The 12006-nt window shown below is 37.2% G+C and overlaps 1 protein-coding gene across 1 annotated transcript; it reads right to left on the bottom strand.

The window, feature by feature from the left end:
* Positions 1-1801: 1801 nt before the first annotated feature.
* On the bottom strand, positions 1802-11438 carry LOC127712799 (coiled-coil domain-containing protein 1-like). Its single transcript, XM_052219410.1, has 3 exons — positions 11396-11438; positions 9926-10295; positions 1802-1847 (listed from the first exon to the last, which is right to left on the bottom strand). The coding sequence occupies exons 1-3, from the start codon at positions 11436-11438 to the stop codon at positions 1802-1804; spliced, it is 459 nt and encodes a 152-aa protein (XP_052075370.1).
* Between the last annotated feature and the right edge of the window lie 568 nt (positions 11439-12006).

Raw genomic sequence — 12006 nt, forward strand, 5'->3', positions numbered from 1 at the left:
ATATATCAAGGATTTTTTATAGTGATATATACTATAAAAATCCTTGTTAATACTAAGAATAATTTTAGGTTGGTCTAAGTAGGCAATGCCAAGTTCTGCAGCTATTTGAGTGCCTATATTCAAGTTATAGTTCAAGTATATACTATTTTTTGCATAAATACAGTTTCTCAATGGAAATAAATGTGTAATATGTCCTTCAGGTAGGCCCACTACCCTCGTAAATAAATCAAAAGATATGAAGGGTCAAAATGAAGAATATCCTCAGAATTACCAGCCATTACAATCATTGCCAAAAGTAAGAGATAGCCTGTTAAATGGTTTTGTTGACAACACTAAATGCATCTCTGAGGAAGAGAGAGATGAATTAACTTCATATCTCAGCTTGAAATACAAAGACATTTTCAATTTATCAGTCAGTTCTGACATTCTGTCTATGATGCACAACACTATATATATTTGATTCATAATTGAGGCTGTGGATGGGGGTTTTCAGAATTGAAAATAATGGAAAAAAATTAATAGGCAAAATTGACAAAAAAAATATGTAAAAATCGAGTATAACATGTATAATGAGCAGAAAAAAAAAAAGAAAAGAGGAAATGGCCTAAACAATTTTAAAATACAGAAATGAAACCCACCCATCCAGACCATCATGATTTTTTTTTAATCTCGGTAATACCGATACAAATATCTTTGATTTAAACGCTGTGTACTTGTTCAATACCGTTCCAAAAAAACTTTGTTCTTGAAATTATCTGAAAGATAAACAGTTAGCTTCTGCTAACAATAAAAAACAAATTATGATTTGTATTTCCATTTAAAATCAGAAGGTAACTAACTTTCTTCTTGAAAGTACATAGTAAAGCCATTGGAGCCAACTATGTTTTGACTGCATTTTTCAGAGATAAAAAGTAATTGGAAGTAAAAAATAAGTGTGCAGAAATGAACATTCATCAAAGAAAATTGAATGAAAGATTTTATGATTTATAGTTTGTTCTAATGAGTACACATACCTATTTCAGACCAATTAGAACACACCTTGCAGTCAAGTGTAAATAAGGAGATAGAGGCTGTAAGGAGGAACCGCCTTGACATACATTTTAATACCATTGATTCCTCAGTGCCTGCAGCAGCCCCAGTGACAGTTGTAAATGAGATAGAACAAAACAGGACTGACCTAAATGTTAGGTATACTCTTGAAGTGCACTGACATTTGACATTACAAGGATATAAATGTTTTCTCCGTTTTTAAAGTAGACTACATCTACATCCCCTTGCGATAATATATAGTGGCATTTAAGTACATATAGTTTTGTTTTTCTTTTGCTATTTTTATTTATTTCCAGTTTTTACATGCAATTTATTATTACCAGCGTTAATACTTTTGTAATAACTGGAACAAATAACATTTAATAATTTTTACAACCTGGAATTTACCATGTCAACAGAAGAAAGAAATCAACTACATATAGATATAAACTTTATTTGGTGATAACCTGCAACAGAAAATATTATTGACTTTATGAACATTACTTTGAACTGCACATACTGTAACATTTGTATCTTTTAACTTTTTCCATTTTGTCTGGCAAGTGCCCCCTTCCACTTGTTTACCAGACTCGTTTTATTTGATAACATATTTTTTAAAGATTGTAAGGTGTCTGGCATAAATATTCATATACGTGAAATTATATTTCAACCCATTATAAATCCTGAAAGGGTCTAAGTAAGGAAATATTTAAGATTTTACTATCGGTCAAAACCATGTTTCTCGTTTCTCTGTGAAGAGCCATTTTACTGATCATGTGACCGCAGTAGGAAATATTTTTGTGGTTGTAACGTTATACCTGAAATATCAAAAGTAGTCTTTAAGAGTAAGAAATAAGGCATTGTATTAATAATTTTATTAAAGCTTCAATGTTTATACCTGTAAAAAATAGTTTATAGGAATTATATTGTTAACCAGTTTACCGCTGGAATTTAATATAAGTACTCCCGGTGTCTGCTAGTACTACGCACTGCTAGAACTTGGAAACAAGTCTAGTTACAAAGTTTTAAGCTTCTAACTATAAAGTTTAATAAAGAAAACGTTAAGACTATGTCCCATCCCTTTGATAATTAATTGACAGGCATTTTGATGTCCTGTCCCTTATTTTCGATTGGCTTTCAGGGATCTCCAAATAGTATAAATAGGGCTCTGCTCAGTGAAATGGCGGATAACTTGTTCGCTCAAGCCTAACTAGTAAGCTTAACCATCTTCTTGAAAGTTTATCATTACCAGACCAATTCCAAACAGAAAAGCCAAACAGGTTAATATACTTTAATTCATTATGATAAGATGAAGTATTTTTAAGGAAAATTAAATGTAGCGGCAGTTATCCCCCACCACACTGAGTGACCTAAATGTCCCGAAAATGATTACTAACTAAGGCGTCTGCATTTGTGTGTATATATATATATATATATATATGTAAATAAATACAATATACGTTAGAACTTTATTTTACAACTCAACTATGGAGTATAATGAGTGTATTTCCTGGCATCCATTCGTCTTCGGAGGTAGAAAGTCAAAGATGCAGTATATTCCTGACGAGAGCATAATGGGCCCTAAAATTGTCAACAGACCCTTCCACAATTACTCGGCCTGTGGCGGCGGTTTGTTACACTGGTGTCAAAAGTGGGATGTCAATTTTTCCAGACATCGCGTGATCGTACCCATAGCCAATTCGGGATTATTTTAGCTTCGACGTGTGGTGGAATATGTAAATCATAAATTTGTAAATAAGGTTTCCAGTAAATTTTTATTGTAATTTGCGTTGATCCGTCACCGTTGTATTTATAAATTAAAATTAAGGTGGACGTTTCAATGACCGTATTTCAACCCTGTATGTAATCAGTTTTATAAAACAAACACAAAATAATGTTTGTTATCTTTTTGATAAAGCAGCAGCAGAAATGTCAGACTTTGAATGTGATGATAATGAGGCGCCCCAATTTTTAAAACCTCGAGAGGAATTTCCCGACCGAGAAATCATGTTCAGACGGAATCTAGGGCCGAGTTGCAGCGGTACCGCCGGGAACGACGACGAAGCAGGTCAAGGTGACGTACCGATAAGAGACGAATACCGAGGCGTTGGCGAGAATTTTTACCGTAAAGAATACCTACTTGTACAAAACCAGAGAGATTTCCCAGACAGAAACCCAAATATCCGTGGCATAAATCCAGATTTTGACAACTAGATACCGGTAGGATTTCCAAGAGGAAGTATAAGTGGAACTATCATTAAACCAGAACCCTACAATGGAAAGGACAGTTGGGAAGAATATATTTCACTCTTTGAAAACTATGCAGACCTTGGAAGATGGAAAGAATCTGAAAAAGTTCTTTTGCTTGCTGCTAGCCTACGGGGACCAGCAAGGACATTCTATATAAGCCTTTCCAGTACTGAGAAAAAATCATATTGTTTATTAGTCAGAACCCTTGAGCAGAGATTTGAACGCCAGACATCAGAATAGATGGCTTTCAAGATTTGAAACTAGAACCAGACAACCTCAAGAGCCCATTGCAAATTTTGGAGATGACTTACGCCAAATGGTCCAAAAAGCATACAGTAACCTAGATACAAGGACTCAAGAAGTCCTTGCCCTTAACCAACTGTTTAAAATTATTTCCCTTGAGATGAAATGTCGTTGTATAGATAAATATTGTCGTTCAGTTACTGAAGCAGTAGACCTAATAGAGAGATATGAGGCTCTCTTGGGGGTCCTAATGATAGAAAAAGGAGAAATATACGACAAGTTTCAGACACTAAGACTTACCTAAACACCCAAGATACTGACATACCAGTCCAAAGCCAAGAAAATGAATTAATCCTACAGCAAATAATTAACAGAATAGATAGACTAGAACATGGTTCAAACAGTAGCCAGACCCCTCAAAGAGGCCCAAAATCTTGTTTTACATGCAACTCTCCTGACCACTTTTATAGGAATTGCCCCTTATACAAGAAACAAGCTGGACCAAATCAAGCCTCCCCACCAAACTCAAACTGGGCGAAAAACAGTCCTAGTTGTCAAGGACAAAAAAGTGGAAATAACCAACAGAACCAGGGAAACGGTTACCCGTCAGCTCACCAGACCGGGGCCAGACGAAGTTAGAAGGGTCTGACATGGATAGAGAGAGTAATGCTGAATTTAATGACAGAGTAATACAAGTAGGAAAACATTTAGAACATTGGGACAATGGATTGTAAACAAATGGTACAATTTCTTGGAATAAGCTAGATTTTCTGATAGATACTGGTTCTACAGTGTCTCTTATATCAAACCAAGTTCATAAAGATATTTCCCAGTCCAGTCAAGATGTAAATCAGGAATAACTATCAAATGGTATCAAAACCAATAGTTTTAATTTCCCCAATATTGAAAGTCCACAGGAAGCCTACAGTCTTCAAAACGTAAATGGGACCAATTTAACTACATATGGAATGGTACATCTGAAGTTTTCCTTAAGAGATGCCATCTTTCGTCACCAATTTATTGTATGTGATATCACACCTGATGCCATTTTAGAACAAGACTTCGTACCTAAACATGCGAAAAAGATTGACTACAGATCTCATATAATCCAAACAGAAAATTCAGATATTGAATGTTGGGTAGGGGGTGAATTTAGAATGACCTGTCGTGTGTTAGCTAGAGATACTGTTGTTGTACCATCAAACTCTAGTATATCCTTACCTGTTAATGTTCCTAACAAGGAGCATATTACCAGCATAGCTATAATAGAACTCTGTAATCTTTTATACGAAGAGAAAAATATCTCTGTAGTTAGTGGTATAATAAATTCTAACGATGAATGCCCGTTCTTCCAAGTGGTTAATTACAGTGATTCAGATGTTAAGCTTTATCCTAACACCAGGCTTGGTACTTGTGAATCTGTAGTAGCCTTACCTGAGTTTAGACAAGACATATGTGCAGGCGTTAACATAATTCCAAGCAGGCAATTAGAAATGGTGACAATGGGGTACCAGAGCACCTCCAAGACCTTTTGACAAGATGTGGCACACATTTGACACCCATAGAAAAGACGACTCTTGAATAAATTCCAAGATGTATTCTCAAGGTCCCCAGAAGACATTGGAAGAACTGATAAAATTAAACACAGCATTGATACTGGAGATGCTCGTCCCGTTAGAGTACCACCCAGGATACTACCAATTAGTAAGAGAGAAATAAAAAGGACAGAAGTTTCAAAAATGTTAGAACGTGGCATAATTGAGCCCTCAAACAGCCCCTGGAGTGCACCTCTAGTCTAAATAACAAAGCCGGATCAAACTACAAGAATATGTGTGGACTTCAGATCCCTAAATCACTTATCCAGAGTCGATTCTTATCCGGTAGGACGAGTAGATGACTGTTTGGAGGCTTTATCCAACTCTAAACTGTATAATTTAATGGACTTAAATTCCGGATTTTGGCAAGTGGATCTTTTGGAATCCGACAGCAAGAAAACAGCTTTTTCTACCAGTCGGGGCCTTTACCAATTCACAGTAATGTCATTTGGGTTGTGTAGCAGCCCCAGTACCTTTCAGCGTTTAATAGAAGATGTCCTCAGGGGTCTCAAATGGAAAGAATTTTTAGTTTATATGGACGACATCATAGTACCTAGATCAACATTTGAAGAATGTGTCAAGCAACTTGAACATGTTTTTGAACGCCTTTTAGAGGCCAATCTATAACTCAAGCACTCAAAATGTAGTTTTTTTCCAAAAAAAAGCAAAATTCCTATGTTACATTGTATCAGAAGAGGGTATAAACAATGATCCAGGAAAAGTAGAATCTGTTTAAAACTGGCAAGTTCCCAAAAACCGTCAAGCAAGTTCGTACTTTCCTAGGCCTAGCTTCATATTACAGACGATTCGTGGAAGAATTTGCCAAAAGCAAATAGCCCGCCCATTAAACAAATTATGAGAGAAAAGGGTAAAATTGACCTTGACGGACGAGTGTAATGACTCGTTTCAGACCCTGAAAGTGGCACTTACAACGTCACCCATTCTTGCTTATCCTGTACCGGACCAAACTTTTATTCTCGATACTGATGCCAGTCAACAAGCTGTTGGTGCTGTACTTTCAAAAGAACATGAAAGAAAGGAGCATGTGATAGCTTATATGAGTAAAGCTTTATCAAGGCCTGAACAATCTTACTGTGTAACTAGAAAAGAACTCCTTGCAGTCATTTCAGCTTTAAAACATTTTCATTCATATTTATACGGTCAAAATGCACTTTTAAGAACAGACAATGCCGCAGTTAGTTGGATGAAAAATTTTAAGAAACATACAGAACAGACTGCAAGATGGCTCCAGGAGCTAGGTACATATGATCTGAATGTTATTCACCGCCCTGGCCTGAAACATACTAATGCAGATGCCCTATCCAGAGTGCCTTGTACAGTTATCCCTTAATGCACCCCACTTAATCAAATAAGAGCTGTAATCCGATCCAGACAGGTAAATTCAAGTGCAGAATTAATGAAAATTAAAGACCTGGTGATAGATGGTTGGGACCAGGCCACACTGAGAAAATCACAATTAGATGACCAGGAGATATCTGAACTTTAAATGAAAATAGAAGACAAAATGCGCCCAGAGTGAAACGAAATCTCCAATCAATCCGCTGTTATTAAAACCCTATGGAGACAATGGGATCGACTGGAAGTACATCAAGGACTTCTTTACAGGACGTGGATAGAAAATGAGACAGACGAACTATTACAACTAATCGTACCAACATCAAAAAGACAGGAAGCTATTAAATATTTTCATGATATCCCAACAGGTCACTTAGGCATAGATAAAACCTTAGATAGAATTCAGAAAACTTTTTATTGGCCCTCAATGAAACATACTATTGTCGAATACATAAAACGATGTGAAAACTGTGCAGCCCAAAAGAAACTACAAGCAAGAAAGGCCCCTATGGGAAAATTCCTCACTGGTGAACCCATGGAGCGAGTTGCCATGGATATACTTGGTCCTCTCCCAATGTCTAAAAACATCAATAGATTTGTACTAGTTTTATCAGTTCTGTTCACTCAGTGGACAGAAGCATATCCTCTCCCAGACCAAGAAGCAAAAACAGTGGCCAAGGCCCTAACCAATGAAATCATAAGCAGATTTGGAACACCTCTCCAACTATACTCAGACCAAGGTCGGAATTTTGAGTCAAAACTTTTAAAAGAAGTATGCAGCCTGTTACAAATAGAAAAAACAAGAGCGACCAGTATGAAGTCACAAGCAAATGGCTCTGTGGAAAGATTTAATCGCACATTAGTATCCATGGTTAAAAAGTATTGCAAAGAACATCAAGACTATTGGGATGAGTTTATACCCCAGTTGATGATGGCGTACAGGACATCAAAACATGCAAGCACAGGTTAAACACCAAACAAAAATGATGTTAGGAAGGGAGATACCTCTTCCAGTCCAAGCCTTTATCCCAGAACCAGAAATAGAAAATGAAAACATGGTTAAACCCCATGAATATGTAAAACTACTCCAAAGTTCCCTTATTAAAGCCCATGACCATGCAAGAAAACACCTTAGAGGAAGTCAGGAATATCAGAAAAAATATTATGACCAAAATGCCAAGAAGAGAGAATTAATTGAAGGACAACCTGTATGGCTACACGACCCAACCAGGAAACCTGGTGTGTTCAAAGTTATTGCCTAAATGGAAAGGACCCTTCATAGTTTTGAAGAAAATTGATGATCTGATATATATGGTGAAAAAGTCACCACGGCAACCAGCAAAAGTTTACCACATAGACCGGCTTATACCGTACAAGGGCAGAAACCCACCAACCTGGTACAAGGATAAAGTAGAAAAAAAATATGAGAAATGAAACTTGTAGCTATTGGCAGAAGATTTGACACATATGTATATACTGTTTATTGTTAATTTTGTATTAAGAAGAGAGACAGGAAGAGTTACTGGTGACGTTGCACACTTGCCAGTAAATGTTTTTGTTATAGATCCTGTGACGTCTAGACTCATTGGATACGTGTGGATAATCTTTTATTTTTAGAGTGGAATTATGGGATTGGCCATCCTAGGAATTCCGCTAAATATCTTATGTTATTCTTAATACTCCTGAAGGTAGAGAGATGAAGAAGAGAAGTCCTGTCTAGTCAGCAGAGAGACTGCTGATGATGCATATAATCAGTTTACCAATGCCATATATAAAGATAGCTCTAATGTAATCCTTGTACCAGTGTTGAAATGTGACAAAAGAAATACAGTTATTTCACTTGTTTACCTGAATGTGTTTTGTGTGTATAAAAGGCCTGTCCTGTCCAAGCCTCCTTTTTAGCCAGGTACTCAGTGTGGATATACTGCCAGTATCCCTTACAATAGTAATACCTTTGTGTGCAAATATTTAGATGTATAATATATACCTGTATCATTTACCAGTTCCCAATGAGAAGTAGCTGAAGTGCTATATTATACATAAACAGAGAAAAAAAAAAAAAAAACTAACAAACAAAACCAAAACCCTGATGCTAAACCATCCTATTACCAGGATTCCAGTTGTTCCAGTCATTTATTTTCCATGAGTTATATTTATAATGAATATTATAAGAAAAAATTGGTGTACAGTTAAGGGGAGATAATTGAGAAAAAAATATGTAATTGCTGCCGCATAGAAACCACTAAGTATACCGGCCACAGAAGTTGCTAAGAGAGACCAGTACCAAAATAAGAAACCATGATTGCCTACCTAAAGAAAAATAACCATACCTAGTAATAAGATAGACTATAAGAAGATATTTATGTATATATCTATAACCGATTGAAAACTTAAACTTCATAAGTTGACACAAGAACTAAGAAATAGATATCTTACTGTTCCATTCTAAAATAAAATACCATGTAAACACCCTAACTTGCCATCCGGTTCAAATCTATATCTTTCAGAATGAGACCACTGAACCTAGACGAATGTTCGTTTTGTTAGCAGCAATTCCCTGACCAGAAGACTTTAAAAAGGCATTTAGCCAGTAAGGGAACACATGGAGGCCGCCTATCTGTTGTTTGTCTGTGGTGTTTCTCATATGAGAAGAGGTTCTCGCGGATCAGTGACCTGAAGTGCCACATGGATGAGAAACACCCAGATATAGGACCAAAACTGGAGAATAACTTCATGTCAGAGGCAAACGAATACTAGTTCAATGTCTTCCCAGAAGACTACAGGAGATTGGTCACTAAGTTAACACCAAAAGGAAGTTCTGCTGCGGTCCAGGCACGGAGCAACGTCACCAGTTGGTTGGGTAAATGTAAATCCATTCGAAGATTGAGACAGAGTTGGGTAGAGGACTGGGCAAACCATCCAAGAGATTCGGATGTGGTGGGAACACATACACAAGGAATCAGGGAACCATCTGTGGAGTCAGCAGTGAGTGAGTGGGAGTAAGATTAGCCCACCATAAGCTTGGAAGAAGACGCACCAATGGAAGAGTATGACCCACTGTTGCCATCGGTCCTCACTCTCCACAGCATCCAGATGAACGCAGATGGACCCCTGATAGCCCTCTTCATTGTAAGGTCCAAGGAGATGATATGGTACCGGATAGAGATCGACCCGGTGATAAGAATGGTGAAAAGTACCATGCTGCATTAAAGAGGAAAGCCAATACCATCAGTACAACCGACATTTCCACCATGTCCCAAAGCGGAACACCAGTTTATGGGGAAGAATTTTATATAAAGCAACAGATGTGTGCTGACACACTTAACATCTCCCCTTCCTTGATAACCAGGATCGAAAGACGACCAGACATCTTCTCCTCCACACCAAAATCACCAAGACCGAACCCACCATGGCTCCAAACTCAATCTGCACTCCCTACCGTACCAACCAACCAGTCTCTTTTATTATCATCTTCATCATCAGAGCCAACATCATCTGCATCCAAGCCTGCATCATCTGCATCCAGGCCATCATTATCTGCATCCAAGCCTGCATCATCTGCATCCAAGCCATCATTTTCTGCATCCAAGCCAACATCATCTGCATCAAAGCCATCATTATCTGCATCCAAGCCAACATCATCTGCATCCAAGCCATCATTATCTGCATCCAAGCCAACATGTTCTGCATCCAAGCCAGCCTCTTCTATCTCCAAACCATCATCTTTGACAACCAAACCATCATCTTTCACAACCAAGCCAACATCTTCTGCATCCGAGCAAGCATATTCAGCATCCAGGTCAGAAACTTCAACCAACAAGCCTTCAACAAATAATGTTTATCACAAAGATACACCCAGCCATCCAGTCGTCCTACAACCTTCAACAGATTTGACAGCCGCAGAGGAAACCACTACTCAGAAGAAAGCCAGGGAAATCATAACCCTGGGTTCCATGCCAGCTATACCACCTGACAGAAGGGATTGGAAATCAACATCCATTAAAATCCTAACTGGAGCAACATACTTGGAGTGGCCACCTAGGGATTGGGAAACCCTCACACCTGATCGCAAGCTGTTGCCCTAGGAATTTGCGGCTTCCCAGTTGGAGTATCACTCCACTGTGAAATTTCCACAACTGGACAGAGTGGATTTATTGGATAAATACAATTCCATGGCCCTTCCTGGCATAAAAGAACAGAAGATAAAAGACAAAGAAAATCTGGTGAGGAAATGTCGGTATTACAATTATGAAATTCTCAAAACAATCATCAATAAAGACAAGCCTGAATTCCAAGTCAGAGTAGACCAGCTGTATACAACAAGGGAATTGAGGAACACTTCAACTGACAAAATTATTGAAATTTGCAACCGTCACAAAATTCCGTTACGCCTATTGTAAAAACTTACAACCTCTTCAGCTACCTGTGCATCAATCGAAATATAATGATCATGTCAATAGAGAAAACCTTAAATCTACAGTGGAAGCCATATTTATTTTTCGTCTCTAAATAATACTAACTGTATATCTAAAATTCAGCAGAATTTTCGTTTCTAAGGAGGGGTAAGTGTAATAACTGGAACAAATAACATTTAATAATTTATACAACCTGGAATTTACCATGTCAACAGAAGAAATAAATCAACTACATATGGATATAAACTTTATTTGGTGATAACGTGCAACAGATAATATTATTGACGTTATAAACATTAATTTGAACTGCACATATCTTAACATTTGCATCTTTTAAATTTTTCCATTTTGTTTGGCAAGTGCCCCCTTCCATTTGTTTACCAAACTCGTTTTACTTGATAACATATTTTTTAAAGATCGTAAGGTGTCTGGCATAAATATTCATATACCTGAAAACCCATTATAAGTCCTTAAAATGTCAAAGTAAGGAAATATTTAAGATTTTACTATCGGTCAAAACCATGTTTCTCGTTTCTCTGTGAAGAGCCATTTTACTGAACAAGTGACCGCAGTAGGAAATATTTTTGCCGTTGTAACGTTATACCTTAAATATTAAAAGTAGTCTTTTAGAGTAAGAAATAAGGCATTGTATAAATAATTTTATTAAAGCTTCAATGTTTATACCTGTAAAAGAATAATTCATAGGAATTATATTGGTTACCAGTTTACCGCTGGAATTTAATATGAGTACTCCCGGCGTCTGCTAGTACTACGCACTGCTAGAACTTGGAAACAAGTCTAGTTACAAAGTTTTAAGCTTCTAACTATAAAGTTTAATAAAAGAAAAGTTACGACTAAGTCCCATCCCTTTAATAGTTAATGGACAGGCATTTTGATGTCCATTTTGTATATAATTTTCTTAATGTGCAGGTTTTCCTGTCAGGCTCCTATTTTGTCCGACATTTTCCTGTCAGTCCTGACAGGGTTCTCATTGGCCCTCATGGATCCCTGGCTAGATCCCTTATTTTCAATTGGCTTTCAGGGATCTCCAAATAGTATAAATAGGGCTCTGCTCAGTGAAATAGCGGATAACTTGTTAGCTCAAGCCTAACTAGTAA

Source organism: Mytilus californianus, unplaced genomic scaffold (assembly GCF_021869535.1).
Source record: "Mytilus californianus isolate M0D057914Y unplaced genomic scaffold, xbMytCali1.0.p SCAF_8, whole genome shotgun sequence".
NCBI lineage: Eukaryota > Metazoa > Mollusca > Bivalvia > Mytilida > Mytilidae > Mytilus > Mytilus californianus.